Source organism: Lampetra fluviatilis, chromosome 6, assembly GCF_964198595.1.
Source record: "Lampetra fluviatilis chromosome 6, kcLamFluv1.1, whole genome shotgun sequence".
NCBI classification, from domain to species: domain Eukaryota; kingdom Metazoa; phylum Chordata; class Hyperoartia; order Petromyzontiformes; family Petromyzontidae; genus Lampetra; species Lampetra fluviatilis.
The window spans coordinates 5,231,577-5,255,007 of NC_136280.1; the positions used below are offsets into that span (position 1 = coordinate 5,231,577).

General features: G+C 43.5%; 1 protein-coding gene across 1 annotated transcript in view; it reads left to right on the forward strand.

Moving 5' to 3' along the window:
* The window catches only part of LOC144933074 (transmembrane protein 132C-like), a 152,720-nt gene that overhangs the window by 100,590 nt on the left and 28,699 nt on the right, over positions 1–23,431 (forward strand). Inside the window, exons 4-6 of the mRNA XM_078857576.1 lie at positions 3,628–3,814; positions 16,415–16,558; positions 22,705–22,910. Coding sequence (XP_078713702.1) covers positions 3,628–3,814; positions 16,415–16,558; positions 22,705–22,910 — 537 coding nt within the window. The remainder of the gene's footprint in view (positions 1–3,627; positions 3,815–16,414; positions 16,559–22,704; positions 22,911–23,431) is intronic.

Below are 23,431 nucleotides of genomic sequence, written 5' to 3' on the forward strand. Positions count from 1 at the left end.
TGAGTGGGACGCGGAGTGAGTGTGGAGTGGGATGATTTGGGTGTGGGGTGAGTGAGCAGTGTGGTGAGTGAGGCTCGGGGTGAGTGAGATGTGGGGCGAGTGAAGAATGGGATCAGTGAGGAGTGGGGTGAGTGAGGAGTGGGATGAGTGACACGCGGGGTGAGTGACACGTGGGGTGAGTGAGGCTTTGGGTGAGTGAGGCGATAGGCCATCAGGATGCCTGGGTGCAAGTGGAGCGTGCACAGTGAAGACCACAAATTGAGCCGGGGATGCAGATGAGTGGTCTGGCAAGTCGGGGGGGGCGAGGTGACTGGGGATTAGTGGAGGGCTATTAAATAGTCACAGCCATTCTTGAGGTTTAATATACGTATATACATATATATGGTTTGTTACAAAAGGAACAGAACATATGCTACTGCACAATTTAAACAAAAAGGTGACAAGTCGCATTTCCAATTAAATAAGTTGTGGCAATATACGTTACAAATGTAAGATTCAATGTGTATTGATTTTAATTGAATAATTAAATGTGCCATTCAGCAGTATACGTGATTGCGCAATATATCGAAGGATGTTAAAACGGCGCCTTTCTAACGAGTGGGACACCAACGACAATTTCGACGTTTCGTCCGAGTGCAATCCTAGCCCAAGATACTTTACGCGAAATGTGTTGAAAATCATTCAGTGGCCAAAAAATAAAAGCAACGGCAATGTCAGCGGACATACTGCATCGTCCGAGTGCAATCCTAGCCCAAGATACTTTACGCGAAATGTGTCGAAAATCATTCAGTGGCCAAAAAATAAAAGCAACGGCAATGTCAGCGGACATACTGCATCGTCCAACTGCAATCCTATCCCAAGAAACTTGACACAGATGACAAGAACAGACTACATTAGGGCAGAAAAGGGGGGCGGGGGCAGGGGCCTGGGAAGGGGATCAAAGGGTGTGTAGGTGAGGAGGCGGAGGTGGGAGGAGGGAAGACAAACACAGACGGGAACAGGGTGAGAGCAACGTCGCACCCCAAGCAGCACCGGCGAGAAACGAGGCCTACAGACATCAGGGGCAGCCAGAACAGCACCGACGAGTCCCTAAGGTCAGCCCTACGCGAGGGGATTGCCACCTATTCCACCGCGGACAAAACCCAAACGTCCAGGTAGAACCCCTCTTAACGGTGGTAATTGGTTCCACGGAACCCGTCGTTAAGTGTTTCGGTCATTTAGCGAGCATAAGAAATACATGTACACCGAAAATTCAAAGAGAGATGTTTCCACTTCAAAGCGCAACAGACACTAATTGTAAACAATGCCCCAACTCTCATGAATGGACGTCGCTGATTGGCCGAGGCCCGGTCAGACCTCTTTGGAGCTCCCCGATTGGCCGAAATGGGCGGTCGCGTGCTTGTTGTAAGCCCGTCGTTAACAGGGGAATGGTCGGTAAGCGAACATACGGGGCCAGTCGTTAAGTGATTAGTTATTAACAGGAGTGGTCTTTAAGAGGGGTTCTACTGTACATATCTCAAGTCAGCGTTGAGGCTTTCAAAGCTGTGCAATAATACCGTGATAAACTTCCAACAGAACAACACCTCCGCCAAGATCTCTCTACGAATCTATTGCTGCCACAGGAACACGGGTGCCAGTGTCCGGCACCGAGTGGTTCAAACCAAAGGCAGGTGGCAGAACCATACCCCGTCATCATTGAATCAAAGGACACCCACAGGGGGAGATGGGGCCCTTTATTGAGGGCCAAGGCATCCTCAGACAACAATGGCTCATTCTAGGGTATTTAAGTGACGAGGGGGGCGGGTGGGGTGGTGCCGTGACCCTTCACTTTTAAGAATCGCAGGGGGCACCTGTAGCAACACCTACGAGTTTGAGGGCCATCCCTGCAGTAGATGAGGTCCGGGATTAGGGCAGGAGGAGGTGGCAGTGATGAGGAGCGAGGAGAGGTCAGGCATGGGATTTAGGCCAATGGATGGGGGTAGAGTATAAACGAATGAGGTCAGGGGGGGAAATAACATTCCCCCGGTGCATTGCTCATCATGATATAAGTACACTGCAGTATGCATTATACCAGACTGGGACTCGACTGCAGTGAAAGCAGCAACGCAATAGGCAACATTTTCTCGTTTCAACTCAACTCCATTAAATATTATTAAAATACAATAAAAATAAATATATGAGGAGAATGGACAAAGTTGAACACATAGGCTTTCGCGACCGAAACAGTAGTATTTCTCCACAACTCTGGCTGTCGCCTGATTATGCTGGTTGTACTTACCGGCGAAACGTTGTTCTCGAAGGCTAAATGTTGTGGGTTTACTCTCCAACACACCGGTATGCTCAACTAGTAACGAAATGACACGTTTTGTTTACATGACAAACCTTACTAATTGTCTGTGTCGGGTGGTGGCGGGTTTAACGACACATTCATATTTAATCTAGATTTGAAGTTTTCGTGACTGCAGCGATCCATACTCTTTGGTTCTTTCGGTAAAGTCACGTAGGTATAAATGTATTTTATTTTATACCTACGTGACTTTACCGAGAGAACGAAAGAGTACATTCATATTGACTCGATCGAACTCAAAAAAACCTCTATTATGGAGAATTAACAAAGGTTACGTGTGATTTAGGGATGCTTTTTCTCGCCATGTTTTTTTGCATTGTGCTATTTTGGAGAACAAGTGGGAGCAGTAAAAACCAAGGGACACAGCGGAAGTTTTTATGTTCGGTTACAATAATTATACGGCAAGTAACACTGGTCTCCTCCGCCATAAATGTGCCAGCGCTCATTCTACTAATGGCATGCTGTAATTTCATTAGCATTAATTAAGTGTGTTATGTCTGCAGGGGTGAATGCTAATTTAGACATGACGAGCAGACCAGCTGTGGAGAGACAGAAGCTAGATTTATAGAGCATAATGAATTCATTCTCAGAGGTCACTGAATTTCACATAGAACCTCTCATTTCAGCGTTATTCAAAAATTACAACCTTGAGGATATTTAATTTTATGATATTAGATCCGACGTATTCACGATGATAATAATACAGCACTCAATAGTGGGACGTTTACAATATTTTTTTGGATATGAACGTACAACATTTTTCTTTGGAACTGGTTTTCATGCTTAGTTTGTTGTCCTTCCGCCACGCCTCCGATTGGCACGGTTGGCTACGTACGGTGCGAAAGAAGTTCAACGTACATCACACGATTGATCAATGTTCCTTTTATACGTTGTGTCTATGCCCTTTTGGCGCGTGAATTCACCCACTGACCTATTCCTGTCCCTCCTTTTTCTCCCATTTCCTTCTCCAAATATCTGCCCGTCTGCCGCCGCATCACTTCTGCTCCGTATCTCTCTCTCTATCCTCCTCCTCCTCGTGTTCCGTCTGTCTCATCCATTCGCTCTCTTACCCTCTTCACCACCTTTCCATTTTCATCTTCGCGACCATGTTTACCCTTTCCTTCCTTGACTTTCCTGCATGATATTTACCTTCTTCTTCCGTCCGTCTTGTCACCATTTATTTATTTACTTACTTATTTATTTCCGGACCCCCCCCACCACCCCCACCCCCCACTTATCGCACGTTCTTTTCTCAATATACTCCTCATTACCTCCCGCAGTACCATGGGTCGCCGGGAGGTGGCCCTGCTGGAGGTAGAACTGGAGAATGGCACAGCTCCACTCCGGCATTTGCTGTGGCACGTCAGTTACACTGGACAAGACTCCTCGCGTCCCGAGAGCGAACGCCTGTCTACCGAGATTGCCGTCAGTCAGCGGGATATCCGAGCCCTAGTGCCACTGCCCATGGTAGGTGAATGTTTTCAGTATTGCACACCGCTTCATTAGAAAATATAGAACGGTTGTCTTTTTGCGGTTTTTTTTTATTCTGGTCGACTGCACATCACTGACCAATCATTGAATGAGAAAAGTGAATTGTCATTGGTTAGTGCCTCCATTAATGCCCGAATGAGTAAACATATTGATACAACATGCAGATTATTGCGGTAAAGAAATCCCCATGACTGGCACGGTATGAAATGGCTTTAATCCAGCATTGAGGCCTTAATTCACAAAGGGCTGTAAACTGAAGATGAATAGCGTGAACATCAAAATCGCGACGCTACTTTATTATTCCAAACCAAAGAGTGCAGGACTCCAATTTGTGAGCCGCGAGTTGTTTCCAAGCGAAAGTTGCCTCCCATCCAGGGAAGGGGAGGTCAATCAAATAGGTACCCCACTTTGAAGTCAATTGCTGGTAAATCAGTTGTAGGTTGTCTCATGGAAAGGCCGTAAATATAATATATATTGGGGGGGACACATCCATATTTTAATATTGGGGACACATCCCCCCCATTTTGAGCATATTCAAATATGTTCAAAATGCCCCCCCCCCCCCCAATATATTGCTATAAAAAAATGTTGCTATGCTATGTAAATGAAAACAACAATTTGCTGAACCTTGGCCACAATATCTGGACTTGTCTTCATGTAAATCAATACATATATTTCTGTTTGTATGATTGTGGTTATGTTGGTACTTTATTAATCCCTAATCTCTGCCATTACATATAATGAAACAAGAAATGGTAAAAAAGTAAAAACAGAGCAATGTAATACAATACACTATTAGACATTGTAAAAAAAAAAAAGTCCATACCATGTGTTCGTAAATTTTGTAATATTTTAGGCAGGAAATTAGTTTTCAAATTTAGATATTTTTCTGGGTTGGGACCCCCAGACACCCTGGAAGATTTGATCCCCCCCAATGTTGACTCCATGGCTACGGCCTTATCTTATGGGGATATTAATGTTAGCAACTACAATGGGGAATTTTCAAAACTGTCTCTGGACCTACACAAAACGAGAGGTGGTTCCGGGTGGCTCTGTGGCCAGAGCACTAAACCAGGCACAGCTCATATTCTGGATTTGAATCCTAGCAGCTGCCCGCGATTATGTCACGTCCTTAAGTCTCGCGATTTGATTTTCTCAGGCTGGTAACCAATGACTGCACACACGAAGATTTGTACTTAATCTGATAAGCTATGAGATGAAATAAACCGGCTGAGACACGTGAAACATCGCCTCTTTTGCAAGGGCGTCCCGTGTTCCGAAAGTTACATAATTGCTGTGCATTGTTACGTTGTCCTAATCCTTTTGTCGTTTTCGAATTAATTGCCCACATTAATTGCATGCCTTGAAACCCATCTATTGTAATAAGTCATTTGCAAATACTTGCAAGGATGTATTTTTATCGCATATCTTGCATCCCCTCATTTTGAGGAATTGTAAATTATTCCACACACCGTCCAATTGAAATGGTGGCTTTTTTTATATAAATTCATCCATAACAAGACAATAAAATTAGGTCTTCATGGGTCAGGTGGCAAGTAAAATGCTTTATAAATGAGACAATGTGTTTACATAGCGGCCTGATAGCGGACTGTCGTGAACTATCTTAATGACATCAATACCTCCTAATGAATTTCAATTAAAAAACCCTTTCAGTGACAGTAAGATAGAACTGATCTCATCAACCACAATGAAATGGGTGGACTTGGTTTTTTTTCAATAGCCTAACCATTTTATTAATGACGTCGTACGAAACATTAGTTACAACAAATATTGGCAAATATTTTTCATTGAACGAAGGCGTGTAATTTCTATTTACTCATTTATATACTTTAAGACAACTATTTTTTTTAGATTTACTTTAGAACCAATAAATACCTGACTTTATTTTATTTATCCTATTAACCAACTACGGTTAAGGGTGTTATTGTTTATTGATGACCAGCGTGCACATCATTGCTCACACAATCCAAATGCAAACACGCATTGATGGAGCACAGTACGGCGGAGTTGTCAATTTTCCGCAGAGAGAGGGGGAGCTTTGACTCCACAAATATTTCCTTGAGAAGAAACAAAATAGAGACTGTGTTACTACCTGCATAGGTTTTAATGGATACTGAACATATGTGCAAAGAGCTTCAGAGCTCATCGGATTCCTCCAGTATAAATATTCAAAGTCTGATATACCGTTGGACTTCTTTCGCACCATACGTAGCCAAAACCGTGCTAATCGGAGGTGCTGTACGCGCTTTCCCTGATGCGCGCTCTGTGTTCTACCGCGTGTTGCTCCTGAATAAGCTTCCCAACAACGTGGAACGGAACGTCGGAACATTGTGCCGAAACCACGTAGGGTGCGAGCCAGGAAACACGATCGGGACCCATCCGTTGCTGATAGGAACAGCTCTGCCCTTATAAAGACGACGAACACACACTACATTTCGTTTTTAATCTCCTGACTAAATAGGTGATTAAGTTAATCCCTCTAGAGGTGTGAGATTGTAAAACAGTGCAGCGTATTCACGTACAGTAGTTTGCGTGTCGGCTCGGATGGTAAATTGGCTAACCCTCTAATTTGTCAATCATCCATTCAATTGGTAGCCGCTGTATCCCTGGTGTAGCAACCTGCTTACCCCCATTTCCCCGGTTTATTTGGTAGGATGTGTTGAGGCGTGCAAGAGGAGATGCGTGCACGCACATATTAATCTGGCTTCGTCGCAAATATGAGCGTCGTTGCATCGACCCCCAAAGCAAACCTCAGCCTGAGTGGCGGCTGCCTTTCAGCTCGGTGACTTCCCATGCTAAATTATGCTCCATGTGCTTGCAGCCTGTTCTTTCTCGTGCAGGGAGAGAGGAGAGCCATTACTTTGCATTTCTCAATGTGCGTAAGAACCATTCGCTCACATTGCCATTCAGGCCATATAGGCATGCGTAGCTCGAACGTGGAATCCATCTTAAAATATGATCATCTTTGACATCGCCAAAGGATGTTTAGGGGTCTTGTTTATTGAGCAATCCAATTAGGTAGCTTACGTAGCTGAGTTGATAACAGTCTGTGCATTTACATGGTCCTTTGAGCCAAAAGATGATTTTTGAGCAGATTTTTGTAATATTGGTCCAACAATGTTGTATTCTCTCGTGTGGCTCAGATACCGCTGCCGTTTGGCAGAGACCGCGTGAGCAGGCTTTTGTGTAACATTTCTAAACACGTGACCTGGGCTTAGCGACAGCATATTGGTGAAACTATTAGTTATTGCAATCTAGCAACATCTGCAGTATTGAAGCAGCGATATTCGCAGTGATTCAATAAAGTTGAAATATCACGAGTTCAGATCCTGGTCCGGAATATTACTTATTCCATTATAATTATCCTCGTAATCAGAGGTGTGGACTCGAGTCATGTGACTTGGACTCGAGTCAGACTCGAGTCATGAATTTGATGACTTGCGACTCGACTTGGACTTGCATAACAATGACTTTGTCCCACCTATGAGATGTGGACTCGAGTCATGTGACTTGGACTCGAGTCAGACTCGAGTCATGAATTTGATGACTTGCGACTCGACTTGGACTTGCATAACAATGACTTTGTCCCACCTATGAGATGTGGACTCGAGTCATGTGACTTGGACTCGAGTCAGACTCGAGTCATGAATTTGATGACTTGCGACTCGACTTGGACTTGCATAACAATGACTTTGTCCCACCTATGAGATGTGGACTCGAGTCATGTGACTTGGACTCGAGTCAGACTCGAGTCATGAATTTGATGACTTGCGACTCGACTTGGACTTGCATAACAATGACTTTGTCCCACCTATGAGATGTGGACTCGAGTCATGTGACTTGGACTCGAGTCAGACTCGAGTCATGAATTTGATGACTTGCGACTCGACTTGGACTTGCATAACAATGACTTTGTCCCACCTCTGAGATGTGGACTCGAGTCATGTGACTTGGACTCGAATCAGACTCGAGTCATGAATTTGATGACTTGCGACTCGACTTGGACTTGCATAACAATGACTTTGTCCCACCTATGAGATGTGGACTCGAGTCATGTGACTTGGACTCGAGTCAGACTCGAGTCATGAATTTGATGACTTGCGACTCGACTTGGACTTGCATAACAATGACTTTGTCCCACCTATGAGATGTGGACTCGAGTCATGTGACTTGGACTCGAGTCAGACTCGAGTCATGAATTTGATGACTTGCGACTCGACTTGGACTTGCATAACAATGACTTTGTCCCACCTATGAGATGTGGACTCGAGTCATGTGACTTGGACTCGAGTCAGACTCGAGTCATGAATTTGATGACTTGCGACTCGACTTGGACTTGCATAACAATGACTTTGTCCCACCTATGAGATGTGGACTCGAGTCATGTGACTTGGACTCGAGTCAGACTCGAGTCATGAATTTGATGACTTGCGACTCGACTTGGACTTGCATAACAATGACTTTGTCCCACCTATGAGATGTGGACTCGAGTCATGTGACTTGGACTCGAGTCAGACTCGAGTCATGAATTTGATGACTTGCGACTCGACTTGGACTTGCATAACAATGACTTTGTCCCACCTATGAGATGTGGACTCGAGTCATGTGACTTGGACTCGAGTCAGACTCGAGTCATGAATTTGATGACTTGCGACTCGACTTGGACTTGCATAACAATGACTTTGTCCCACCTCTGAGATGTGGACTCGAGTCATGTGACTTGGACTCGAGTCAGACTCGAGTCATGAATTTGATGACTTGCGACTCGACTTGGACTTGCATAACAATGACTTTGTCCCACCTATGAGATGTGGACTCGAGTCATGTGACTTGGACTCGAGTCAGACTCGAGTCATGAATTTGATGACTTGCGACTCGACTTGGACTTGCATAACAATGACTTTGTCCCACCTATGAGATGTGGACTCGAGTCATGTGACTTGGACTCGAGTCAGACTCGAGTCATGAATTTGATGACTTGCGACTCGACTTGGACTTGCATAACAATGACTTTGTCCCACCTATGAGATGTGGACTCGAGTCATGTGACTTGGACTCGAGTCAGACTCGAGTCATGAATTTGATGACTTGCGACTCGACTTGGACTTGCATAACAATGACTTTGTCCCACCTATGAGATGTGGACTCGAGTCATGTGACTTGGACTCGAGTCAGACTCGAGTCATGAATTTGATGACTTGCGACTCGACTTGGACTTGCATAACAATGACTTTGTCCCACCTATGAGATGTGGACTCGAGTCATGTGACTTGGACTCGAGTCAGACTCGAGTCATGAATTTGATGACTTGCGACTCGACTTGGACTTGCATAACAATGACTTTGTCCCACCTATGAGATGTGGACTCGAGTCATGTGACTTGGACTCGAGTCAGACTCGAGTCATGAATTTGATGACTTGCGACTCGACTTGGACTTGCATAACAATGACTTTGTCCCACCTATGAGATGTGGACTCGAGTCATGTGACTTGGACTCGAGTCAGACTCGAGTCATGAATTTGATGACTTGCGACTCGACTTGGACTTGCATAACAATGACTTTGTCCCACCTCTGAGATGTGGACTCGAGTCATGTGACTTGGACTCGAGTCAGACTCGAGTCATGAATTTGATGACTTGCGACTCGACTTGGACTTGCATAACAATGACTTTGTCCCACCTATGAGATGTGGACTCGAGTCATGTGACTTGGACTCGAGTCAGACTCGAGTCATGAATTTGATGACTTGCGACTCGACTTGGACTTGCATAACAATGACTTTGTCCCACCTATGAGATGTGGACTCGAGTCATGTGACTTGGACTCGAGTCAGACTCGAGTCATGAATTTGATGACTTGCGACTCGACTTGGACTTGCATAACAATGACTTTGTCCCACCTATGAGATGTGGACTCGAGTCATGTGACTTGGACTCGAGTCAGACTCGAGTCATGAATTTGATGACTTGCGACTCGACTTGGACTTGCATAACAATGACTTTGTCCCACCTATGAGATGTGGACTCGAGTCATGTGACTTGGACTCGAGTCAGACTCGAGTCATGAATTTGATGACTTGCGACTCGACTTGGACTTGCATAACAATGACTTTGTCCCACCTATGAGATGTGGACTCGAGTCATGTGACTTGGACTCGAGTCAGACTCGAGTCATGAATTTGATGACTTGCGACTCGACTTGGACTTGCATAACAATGACTTTGTCCCACCTCTGAGGTGTGGACTCGAGTCATGTGACTTGGACTCGAGTCAGACTCGAGTCATGAATTTGATGACTTGCGACTCGACTTGGACTTGCATAACAATGACTTTGTCCCACCTCTGAGGTGTGGACTCGAGTCATGTGACTTGGACTCGAGTCAGACTCGAGTCATGAATTTGATGACTTGCGACTCGACTTGGACTTGCATAACAATGACTTTGTCCCACCTCTGAGGTGTGGACTCGAGTCATGTGACTTGGACTCGAGTCAGACTCGAGTCATGAATTTGATGACTTGCGACTCGACTTGGACTTGCATAACAATGACTTTGTCCCACCTCTGAGGTGTGGACTCGAGTCATGTGACTTGGACTCGAGTCAGACTCGAGTCATGAATTTGATGACTTGCGACTCGACTTGGACTTGCATAACAATGACTTTGTCCCACCTATGAGATGTGGACTCGAGTCATGTGACTTGGACTCGAGTCAGACTCGAGTCATGAATTTGATGACTTGCGACTCGACTTGGACTTGCATAACAATGACTTTGTCCCACCTATGAGATGTGGACTCGAGTCATGTGACTTGGACTCGAGTCAGACTCGAGTCATGAATTTGATGACTTGCGACTCGACTTGGACTTGCATAACAATGACTTTGTCCCACCTATGAGATGTGGACTCGAGTCATGTGACTTGGACTCGAGTCAGACTCGAGTCATGAATTTGATGACTTGCGACTCGACTTGGACTTGCATAACAATGACTTTGTCCCACCTATGAGATGTGGACTCGAGTCATGTGACTTGGACTCGAGTCAGACTCGAGTCATGAATTTGATGACTTGCGACTCGACTTGGACTTGCATAACAATGACTTTGTCCCACCTCTGAGGTGTGGACTCGAGTCATGTGACTTGGACTCGAGTCAGACTCGAGTCATGAATTTGATGACTTGCGACTCGACTTGGACTTGCATAACAATGACTTTGTCCCACCTCTGAGGTGTGGACTCGAGTCATGTGACTTGGACTCGAGTCAGACTCGAGTCATGAATTTGATGACTTGCGACTCGACTTGGACTTGCATAACAATGACTTTGTCCCACCTCTGAGGTGTGGACTCGAGTCATGTGACTTGGACTCGAGTCAGACTCGAGTCATGAATTTGATGACTTGCGACTCGACTTGGACTTGCATAACAATGACTTTGTCCCACTTCTGAGGTGTGGACTCGAGTCATGTGACTTGGACTCGAGTCAGACTCGAGTCATGAATTTGATGACTTGCGACTCGACTTGGACTTGCATAACAATGACTTTGTCCCACCTATGAGATGTGGACTCGAGTCATGTGACTTGGACTCGAGTCAGACTCGAGTCATGAATTTGATGACTTGCGACTCGACTTGGACTTGCATAACAATGACTTTGTCCCACCTATGAGATGTGGACTCGAGTCATGTGACTTGGACTCGAGTCAGACTCGAGTCATGAATTTGATGACTTGCGACTCGACTTGGACTTGCATAACAATGACTTTGTCCCACCTCTGAGGTGTGGACTCGAGTCATGTGACTTGGACTCGAGTCAGACTCGAGTCATGAATTTGATGACTTGCGACTCGACTTGGACTTGCATAACAATGACTTTGTCCCACCTCTGAGATGTGGACTCGAGTCATGTGACTTGGACTCGAGTCAGACTCGAGTCATGAATTTGATGACTTGCGACTCGACTTGGACTTGCATAACAATGACTTTGTCCCACCTATGAGATGTGGACTCGAGTCATGTGACTTGGACTCGAGTCAGACTCGAGTCATGAATTTGATGACTTGCGACTCGACTTGGACTTGCATAACAATGACTTTGTCCCACCTATGAGATGTGGACTCGAGTCATGTGACTTGGACTCGAGTCAGACTCGAGTCATGAATTTGATGACTTGCGACTCGACTTGGACTTGCATAACAATGACTTTGTCCCACCTATGAGATGTGGACTCGAGTCATGTGACTTGGACTCGAGTCAGACTCGAGTCATGAATTTGATGACTTGCGACTCGACTTGGACTTGCATAACAATGACTTTGTCCCACCTATGAGATGTGGACTCGAGTCATGTGACTTTGACTCGAGTCAGACTCGAGTCATGAATTTGATGACTTGCGACTCGACTTGGACTTGCATAACAATGACTTTGTCCCACCTATGAGATGTGGACTCGAGTCATGTGACTTGGACTCGAGTCAGACTCGAGTCATGAATTTGATGACTTGCGACTCGACTTGGACTTGCATAACAATGACTTTGTCCCACCTATGAGATGTGGACTCGAGTCATGTGACTTGGACTCGAGTCAGACTCGAGTCATGAATTTGATGACTTGCGACTCGACTTGGACTTGCATAACAATGACTTGGACTTGCATAACAATGCTCGTAATAATATCATCCCCCTGTGTAGCAGGATATAAAAAGTCAACAATTAATTTTCTAAGGATGCAAATACTGACTCCTCTACAACACGACTAAGACATTTTTTTTTTATATTTTCACCACTTATTTAAGGTCACCAATAAATGTAATCACTATGCAACATCAAATTTGATCTGCCAGACTGATTTATTTCGAATATTTAACGAGACATGATTTAAAATTGGAATGCTTTTCTATCAATGCAATTACAGTCGCATCAATAATCACACTGGTGGTTTGGTAAACGTTGTCCATTGTAATCTGTCAAACCATAAAATTAATACTTTTTTAAAGATCATTTGCACACAAATCAGTGGCACGTGGTGAGGGTTTGTATCGGCATTAATGCTACGCTATCAGGTTAGCTGTATAGATCACACACTCCACTAAATAGCAGGACCTGTTATACCATCCTTTGCACATTTGCTTTAAGCTGATTAGTGTTAATGTGTTTCTGAAATGGGATAATTTATTTATATTATAGGTTTATTATACAATAATAATTCTTCCACGCGCATGCTTTATCCATTGAAAATTTGAATCTTATTGGAGTTAATTAACTGATGTAAGGCTCTCTTAATTATGTCCCTGACCATTTGTAAAGTTTGAGATGAATCGCGTTTCATTTTTACGATGTTTCTTCCTTTAAATTATTAAAATTATTATATACATTGTTTTTGGGCCAGCAATTGAACGCGAATTTACATGCATCGTTGAAACAAAGAATACAATTGTACTTTCAGTGCCTTTTTTTCTCTCGAAACATTCATTAGCATTCAGTGCCGATCACTTGTAGAGGCTGTACTACTCATTAAAAATGGACAATTTTAATTCTACCTGAACACTGACCTGAAAGACGTCATTAGCGGCATTAGACCTGACATTTCCTCAAATCACTTTTAATGTGCTCGTCGTTATGGTCAATTGTTATCTAACTTTGTAAGAACCGCTTAATTACCGTTAATCAACACATACAAGGCAGCGTCATTTGGAAACCCACTTTGCCAATGCAATGGTATTCTACCGTTACGATCAATGCCAGCATGATGTATTTACTTGAAATTGATCCATCACTCGTGCCTATGTATAATTTGTAATGTTTTTGTATTTTTTATGATTAAGACTATATGGGATATTTATCATGTCAGCCAAATATATCATTTTATTTCAAAATGTTTTCAAACATTTTATAGCTATTACAACTCGTCGTCTCTCAGGATTAGAATACTACATTTTGTTTAATACTGGTACAAAGAAAGGCATGTATGATAAATGCTATAACTTTGTACATGAGTAGAGCAATACCATAGATTGCTAACACATTCTCAGAAGCAGATAGTTGTGTACTGTAGATATACGAGCAATAATGCTAGGCACATCATTTTATTATCATGAAAAATCAAATGGAAACACTTTTGTTAATAGACATTTTAATGATTGCACATTGTATTTCTCTCAGCGACTAAATTATCTGAAGTGCGTTGTTGTGTTCACTTTTGCCTGACGGTCAAGCGAACAAGTGAAACGCCCTCACAAATTAAATGCATCTGCACTCGTTCCTTTCCCGTAAATGTCCCACGTCCCACAAAGGAATTGCCATAATTTGACTTGGCCTAATTTTATTTGCTGCATATTAAATTACTGTAATGTGTTGTAACAGTTTGCCTCTCGGGATTTAGTTTTTTTTTTATATATATAATTCTTGACCGTTGCGAACAATTCCAGTAAAGATTAGCCGTGGGAGTATTATACTGTTTTGTTTATCATAAGATGTGAACTCTGCTTGTGACAAGAAACCATTGAAAACATTTTAAATGCATCGCATAGTCTTTTCGGCAAATGCATAATAGCACTCAGAAATTGTCCATAATCCCCAGACAATAACAAATGCATATTGGTTTTGTCGAAAACGTAATCAGGGAAAAGAACATTTTCAGACAGGAACATGATAACTTTGCAGATTGCCACTGCAGACTTCAAACATTAAGCGCGTAATGAAATCAACGCATTCCTATTGTTCTCAGGTGTCCGTTATTGGTATCTGCAGTGGGTGATTTTATCGATTTCCATCCCACGGCTATTACACGCCAGTTGTTCCCCTCGCAGTGGTCGCGTCGCAGAATATGCAATCACTTGCGAGAACGCCTTTGCTTGCTGCAAGATGAATAAAATAAAACAAAGAGGAAAAAAAGTTATGCGTACCGGAGACTTACGTCATGCTTTCAAACATATATTTGTCTTCAGAAATATTTAACGAGCAGTCAGGAAGCCCAGTTGAAAAGGCATTTGCAAATTTCATAGTGTTTTGTTTTTTTGCATGGTTATGTCTCCAAATAATTCTGGGTGACCCTTTGATCAATTTGTATGGTTTTCCAACGGGATAAGTTCCTAATAGCAACACAACTTTACACGAAAAATGTACGTTCAAATTGCATAATAGTTACGAGTGTTATCATGACCCCACATTACAGACTGACAGGCAGACACGGCTAATGCGTAAAACCTTAGTTGGAATGCATCATTAACAAACTGCTGGTGTTCCGTCGTGATGTTTTGTTGATATGGGGTCGTCACGAGAGTTATCGTGACCCCATGCTACAGACGAAAAGACTTGACGAGCAGAGCCCATGCATTAACACTTTAAACATTCGTTGAAAATCGTTAGTCTGTCGGAAAGTTTGGTTCATATTTGATCATCATCATCACTCCCACATCCCTATTAAACCAAAATAGAGAGCTTATTTGCACATGCACCTAACTTATTCTGCCACCTCTTGTTCTCACGTTGTGCATTTGTTTTTTTGTATTCGCATGTGCTTATATCCATAATAGAGGTTTTTTGGGTTAGATCGCGTAAATATATAAATGTGTCGTTAAAACCCGCCACCACCCGACACAGCCAACTAGTAAGGGCTGTCACGTAAACAGAACGTGGCCAATTCGTCACTAGTACGCGATTTAACCCAAAAACCTCTATTATGGATGATATTGGTCGAGAAATCCTACGTGTTAAACTCCTTATATCCAGGTAAGACTAAATTTCAGGGTGCTTCAAAATGTTTTAACACTTACATGGGACTATCGTTTTAAATGAAAAAACAGCGGATAATACACTTTAACATTATAACAAATGTAATGTTAATGGCTTACAAAAATCAAAGAGTCTCCACTTGTTCGCCATCATTGTCAACACGTGCCTGGAATCTTCTCCAGGTGGTCCCAAGAGCCCGGAGGCACATTTCCTCGTGATATTGTTGCAAATTCTCTAAAGTGTTCACATTTATTTGAAGTACCCTGTATAGCTATTACGTGAATCTGCACATAACTTTTTTTTGTCGTCTCTTGCTCTCATTCAGTTTTAACTTGTTTGTTCATGCACATGTGCAATATTCCTTAAGGACCCTGTACTCGTTCTCTGCAATGTTGACATTCCCCCTTGCAAAATAGCCAGGCAACTGGCTGTGTAACAAATCAAATAAACTCAAATGAGAGTTATCGTGACCCCATTTTCCTAGGCAGCCATACGGATAAACAGACAGACAGGCAGATAGGCATACAGATGGATAAACAGACAGATGGATAATCAGACAGATGGACAGACAGATGGATAGCTGGACAATCAGACAAATGGACAGACAGGCAGACAGAGGGATAATCAGACAGATGGACAGACAGGCAGACGGACGGATAAAGAGCCAGATGGACAGACAGGCAGATAGACAGACATACAGACACACACACGGAGGGCCAGACCAGACGGAGTTCGTGCATGGACAACCTTCGTTGTAGAGCGTCGGTGGTGACGACGGCGGCGGCGGCGTGCGTGTGACGCGTGAACGACCCGGGCTCCCCGCAGGCGGAGGAGCTGCTCAACACGGCGGTGCTGACGGGCCGCACCGTGGCGCTGCCGCTGCGAGTGCTCGTCGTGGAGGAGAGCGGCCTCGTGACCGACGTCTCCGAGGAGGCGCAGTGCTACTCGCTCGACGAGGACGTGCTCAAGGTGAGGACGTGCTCAAGGTGCGGACGGTGATAGTGGTTCGGCGGAGCGTGAGCCGCTCGTTGCGAGGGTCCGCTGTTCGATGAACTAAACTATGGTTTATTGTACCAGGATAAGGCCCACGGCGCTATGTAGCTCTTTTTCAGAGGCGACTTGGCCACAAATGATAGGTCAACAAAGTGGCTTATCGCGTGTGGACATTTCTAGCGGACAAATACTCTAAACCCATGTTGTTTCTAAATGTGGAGGGGAAAACCCGAGGAGCCATAGAATAATCCACGAACAAGGGGATAACGTGCAAACTCCAAATATACAGGCATCAGGGTCAGGATTGAACTGACGATCTCCTGTATACCTGGCGAGGTAGTCAACATCTCCACACCGCGGTGCCCCAATACAGCGGGCACGCTGTGTATTAACCGCAAAACGCACGCCGCTGTCTGCTCTCCGCAGATGTTAAAGATTCCGTGACGTAAATAAAAAATGAGTAGGCCATGTGTGTGTCCAACTCCACGGTCTGAATTAGCAATATTTGAAAACTACTCGTGAAATATTTCATTGGGTAAAGCCAGATATTGTGAAACTACTGGAGACGTTATCCATCTCCATAGCATGTGAAACATAGCACTTTTATTATAGCTCTGCTCTATAATAAAGGCATGAATACCAAATATACCAATGATTTCTTTGAAGCCAGAGGGTCAGGTTTTTTTGCAACAAATGTAATAACTTGTCACCGGCTTGGCCAATTTCATGTACTCACTGCGTTTTTCTTTGGTCCAGCAACTAGAAATAAAACTTTTCAATGCAAGCATAATAGTGTATTCACATCATTAGCTACATTGACTCCTGCCAACAGGTTTTAAAATTCACCTTCTTCTGGCTTGAGTTTCGTGCAATGCTGCAACACTAATCATCGGGCTTATACACGTATATATGTGCAGCCATCTCAAGCAGTTTCAGAGTGGCGTCTCACCTGTTCTAATCTGATGGTCCTTAGGAAGATAAAACCCTGTGACCCAACACACACCTGACAAAAGGTAGGTTAGTCTTGTGCATGACAAGACATATCTGACCTGAGAGAGCTTTTAAAGATGCTAGGCGACCCAGGTCTGTAAGGCCTGCCTACACCTTTTTCACTCTCGAAGACTGAGACAGTTTCCACAAATATTGTTAAGATAAAGCGAAATATTCGAAAGATTATTAAAGTCACGTGTGCTTAAGACCCTGGATAGGTTAGAATTGAAAGCTGAGAAGATAAGTAGCGGACAAAAAAGACTGGATGCTGACAGCTGTGGAAGAGACAATTCCACCCATCTCATTATCTTCACCAAGAAGAGAATTGAGGATTAAGGCCAAGCAGCAGCATTGATTGTGAGTAATCCTGATGTTCGCTAATGCATAACTTAGCACTTATACCTGACATCCATTTACGAAATGTTGATGCCTGAAAACATAATAAAGCAATTTGTATTTCTTCCTACGGCCATCGTTCTTTATTCAATGTTCATAAGAAATATGCATGATTTATTTAGCAGTATTTGAGGCGAGCTAAAGCTTCGAAACACGTATTTGTTTAATTTCTGTGTTTGTTTAAACACGTAAATAGAATGTCACAGGGGGCTAAATAAATAAAAGTGTTATAAATAAACAAACGCTTTCAATTGTGTGATCTATTATAGTCAACATAACCTTTACCTCGGCCCTAACTAACACGCCAAACATATTAGCGATAAACACAACTGGTCACTCAAACGTTATATCTTTATATGTATCTGTGCGTATGTGTGTCTTAGAGGGTGTTGTGTGTGTTAGAGTGGGTATGTGTGTGTGTGGGGAGCGATAGTGCAGCGGTTTGCGCGCTGCGCTATGAACCTGGCGACACGAGTTCGATTCCCGCTCACGGCCAACACCAGTGACGATTATCTGAACCGGTCCCGGGCCTCCCCTAGGTCGACTCAGCCTCAAATGAGTACCTGGTGCGGTGTGTAAACATTGCCACTAGGGAGACAAAGGCGGTCGGGCGTGGTGCTGGCCACCCACCCCCTCGTGTACCGTTCTGGCCTTCATAGGTGCTCGCTAACAGCACTTGCCCCTACAGTCTGTTAAGGCTATACGGGGGATCTTTGATCTTTGATGTGTGTGTTAGAGTGGGTATGTGTGTGTTAGAGTGGGTATGTGTGTGTTAGAGTGGGTATGTGTGTCTTAGAGTGGGTATGTGTGTGTGTTAGAGTATGTGTGTGTTAGAGTGGGTATGTGTGTGTTAGAGGGTGTTGTATGTGTTAGAGGGTGTTGTATGTGTTAGAGTGGGTATGTGAGTGGGTATGTGTGTGTGTGTGTTAGAGTGGGTATGTGTGTGTGTTAGAGTGGGTATGTGTGTGTGTTAGAGTGGGTATGTGTGTGTTAGAGTGGGTATGTGTGTGTTAGAGTGGGTATGTGTGTGTTAGAGTGGGTATGTGTGTGTTAGAGTGGGTATGTGTGTGTTAGAGTGGGTATGTGTGTGTTAGAGTGCGTATGCACGCGGACAGCATGCCTGTGACTTTCATAGCAAGTGTAATTTCTAGTTTTAAAAAACGTGTACATTAAAATTGAAAAATGACTCATTTGTATAATTAACACGAGCAGCAAAGAAATGTGTCATTTTATCTTTCACTCTTATTTATATTCAAATGTATATCACTGCTATGTATATATACTGCAGATATGAATGCTTTATTTTATTATTATTATTTTTGTGAGGTCGCTTCGGTTTGTTGCAAATTTGATTCTTTTCATAACCTAAACATGTCGCTTCGAGGAATTAATGTATTGGAATGTAATGCTTGTCATACCATGTATACATTACCTCGTACGCATTGCTTGCAGAAGTACACGGCGCCCTATATTTCATATACTGGTGTTTGATCTATCTACGCTGTTGGGTAAAGTCGGCTTTATGCCGGCAGTTTGGCAATATGTAATGTTTCATGCTGCATATAAACAATATACACTGTGAAAATGCAGTGGCACACTGGGTGGCAACAGGTTTGAATTTCATTTTATCTGCGACAAAATGTCCGCTCGTATATCAATATCGCACTTACTGGGCGAGTGTGATCTTGGAGCCTACTCGAGTAATTCCAATCTGCTTTGAGCTGATAAAATCTGAACGCTACAAGCGCGGGGTGACATTTCTCCTTAATCAGTGGCTGGAATCCTTGTTGCATGTGTCAGCGTGTCACACACAACGATGTGAGAGAGAGAGCGGGATGGGGGGGGGTCCCATCCCACACGCGTGATGGACCGCATGTGTACACCCTAACGTGTTGCCACGAACGATTCATTTTAAAGATCGTGTGGTTTGTTTGTAATAATGAACGTGAAAGAAAGCAACAACTAACTGCGTGTCACGAAAGGAGGTCGGCTTTGTTGCTGGTTTTTTTAGTTCTCAAACATTTTTACGATGTGAAAACGCATTCTGAAGATTTTTTTGTTTATAATGTGATTTGTGTTTCAAACGTGTGGAAAGTGTTCGATTTCAGCCGTGGGTTAAAGGCGCCATATGTATGTATCACCCCCTTAGAATTGTATTGTCCAAGGTTTAAACAAAAATCTTTTTTTTATCATCTGCTAAATGCAACAAAGTCTGATCTAAACAGGGGACAGTGAAACACGGCATGTCGACAATAATCCCCTAGTGAACTAGCCCATTATGCAAGAGCCACACACACTGGTCGCCCCACAACTTGTATTTTGTATGAGTTGCATCTGGTGCTACTTTAATATTGAGCCTCCCTGCACGGGGGTGGGGGGGGGTCTCAAAATAATGTTTTGTGACTTTTAGCCAATTCTTTATTGGACATATGGGCCCCTCTTACAATAAACTGGAACGTAAACAGGACTTTTCATACCGAGTTCAAAAATGCCCGTACCCCCACTCCCATTGGGCCCATTTCCTTAAAACGTTTGCCATCCTTTCATCTACTATATTGAAACCATTCAACAAGGTAACGTATTATCAGCCCCACTCCACACCAGTGCTTCTCCAATGTAGTGGGATCCTCCCTCTGAAAGAGCTGAAGCCAGTTCGTTTAACGAGTGCCAATTGTTTCTGCGATGCAGCTGCTACTTCGCATCCCGTAAGCCACAAGCCAAATTTTCGGAAATGTCAGTAATTAAGGCACTGCACACGTGCAGAGCTCAACTAGAAATAGCATGTCGTGATGAAAATAGCAATAATGAACCTCATAAGCAGCGTCAAATGGGACATTTCGCGCGCGTGCGTGTATGAGAAAATGAGTGTGTGTGTGTGAACGCATGGATGTGTTTTCCGAAGCGTTGGTAATTAATGGCCGAATCAAGTTGTTTCCTTTACCACACAGCTATAATCTTAGCCTGACGTAACCTCGCCCGTCTGACCAGCCGGGGTCGTCGATCAAGGTGTCAATGAAAAATTGGAAAACAGCTCCATTCCATTTCTCGTGGCGGTGGGCGTGGAGGAGGCTTGCTGCCCCCACACGCCACCTCCGTCCCGTTACAAATGAGGGCTGCGTTGCGAGCTGACCAGAAAACAGTCGCACGTGCCCAAGCCCTTATTAACCAGCCCCGGCCACGGTCATAAAATAATAACGCGAAAGTTATCATTCTTTTCGCGCCGAGCCATTTCCAAGAGTAACGGGTCCACGGAATACAATCATTGGGTTTCTTTATTTTTTTTAAACTCATGCCGGCTGCTACGTACAACAACGCACGTTTTTTTCTCGAAGCCCCACGCACCAGAATTCGTTCATGCAACCGGTCTCTCTCGCAGGTCTACGAAACTGTATTTGGCTAGTATGCCACTGTATTATAATCTCAATAAATCTCCTCTTTTACCACCCGCTAATTCTTTTATATCCCTTTAAATCTCGACCGTGCGCTGAAGTTAGCAGTATCGCCGTGAAAATGTAAATATTGCTTGAAACAAAGGTTACCGTTGCCTTAACACGGAGGAGAAAATGCCATCGAGAGCAATATTCTTTTACGGTCACCGTCTATTGAATTGGTGACATTTCCTCTTGTGGCCCATTCATGACTCTGAAGAATAAGGTGCGGCAGAGACCATAATTTAATCCCTGAACAAATTTCATGCCCAGGAAGGACATCTCCCCCCCCCCCCCCACAATTTCACATGGAAGCAATATGGAAAAAATCACAACTTTAAAAAAGTATGTTTAAGAAACATATCAATAAATGAATGATGTAATGTGAGCAAAACAATGCGCTACACGGAAAATAGTACTTCCAGAGAAGAGTACACGGTGAGTTGTTCTGCATGTGCAGCACAACTTTGAGCAGCTCGAGATGACCTAAAAGCAGCGCATCGTTCGAATTAGCATCGTGTGCTTATTTGCCTTGTCTTGAAAAAACACCCACCGATGAGTAAGATGTGTAAAATGGTGCGATTGTTTCATTCTCCAACAGATGTCAACTCGATGTGCATATTTAAAGCACGTTTGACCATCACGCTCGTTTGGCATGTCTGGCCATCTGCTCCAATCCATCGCGATGCGTTTGCAGGCTGTGCCACGTATTGTTCGGCATGATGTCCGATGTTTCACTCAACAAGCTGGCAACTTCTTCAGGAATTTAAACGTCGGACATTGTGCCAAATAACACGTGGTACAACCTTGATTTGAAGCTGTCGTGACTGCAGGAATCCATACTCTTTGGTTCTTTCGGTAAAGTCACGTAATTAGAAATAAATTCAAATGAAACAAATCACGGCGTTTAGATTGCAACACAAGCAATCATCATCAGGTGGGAAACCCACAGCAATATTTTTTTTATTTGTTTTGCTCCCACTTCAGCAAAAACAATTCTTGCTGTGGTTTTCCCGCCTGATGATGATTGCTTGGGTTGCAATTGAAACGTCGTAATTTGTTTTATTTTAATGTATTTCTAATAAATCAGAATAAACACTTTGGAGAGCTGCACATCCCGACTGCGAAAACCTACATAATCATATTACTGTGCTTGAATTCTTCTTTTAAAATATGTTTCTTTATTTATGTTATAATGGGATAAAATTAATGTTCGTCGTGGGTTAATTTCAGCATTACTACACAAACGTCCAGAAAAAAGACTGCTTTATCAGAGTCGCAGCCAGATTGGTCGGTATTTCTGTGCAGGTGTCAGCAGGCTGCGAGTACGCGTACGTCAACGGCAAGGAGAGACAGGGCTCCACGCGGGCTCGCGTTCACGTCAGCTACGAGCACATGCGCGCCTCCCTGGATCTGACCGTCTGGATGCCCAAGCTGCCCCTGCAAATACAGATCTCTGACACCATACTCAACCCCATCAAGAACTGGCGGGTGCCCAACATTGGCAAGAGAGGGTAACGCATTTCATTATTGCTTCATTTTTGTGTGTTCGTCTGCCCTAGTGGCATCGTGATGGACATTGTGACCACGGGTTCCAACACCACATTGAATCATTTTTTTTTTATCTTTCATGATAATTATAAACATTAATAATAACTCACAACCATTTTTCAATACACTGCTGGATGAAGCTCTCTCCACACCTTTCAGCTATGTTTTTTTTTACCAGGCTGATCAGCGTGGGACCTTTATTGTCAGTATCAAAGTATGAAAAATAAGAATATGTTTTACCTATTCTGGCAATTAAGCAGGTGTTACGATGTTAAAACACAAAATATATACCTTTTGCAAGGAATCAAGTGTGCATTAATCACACGTGATTGTGGTGAACATGCAAACAAACATGCTCTGGTAATTATATATGCATTGTCTTTGAAACTGATTGTTCTACACCAGAGACAGCCTTCGTTAGGGCCTCGTCTCACCAGTGGCAGACCAGAGAACTGTTCGACTTTTGGCTTTGTCCATAAAGAAA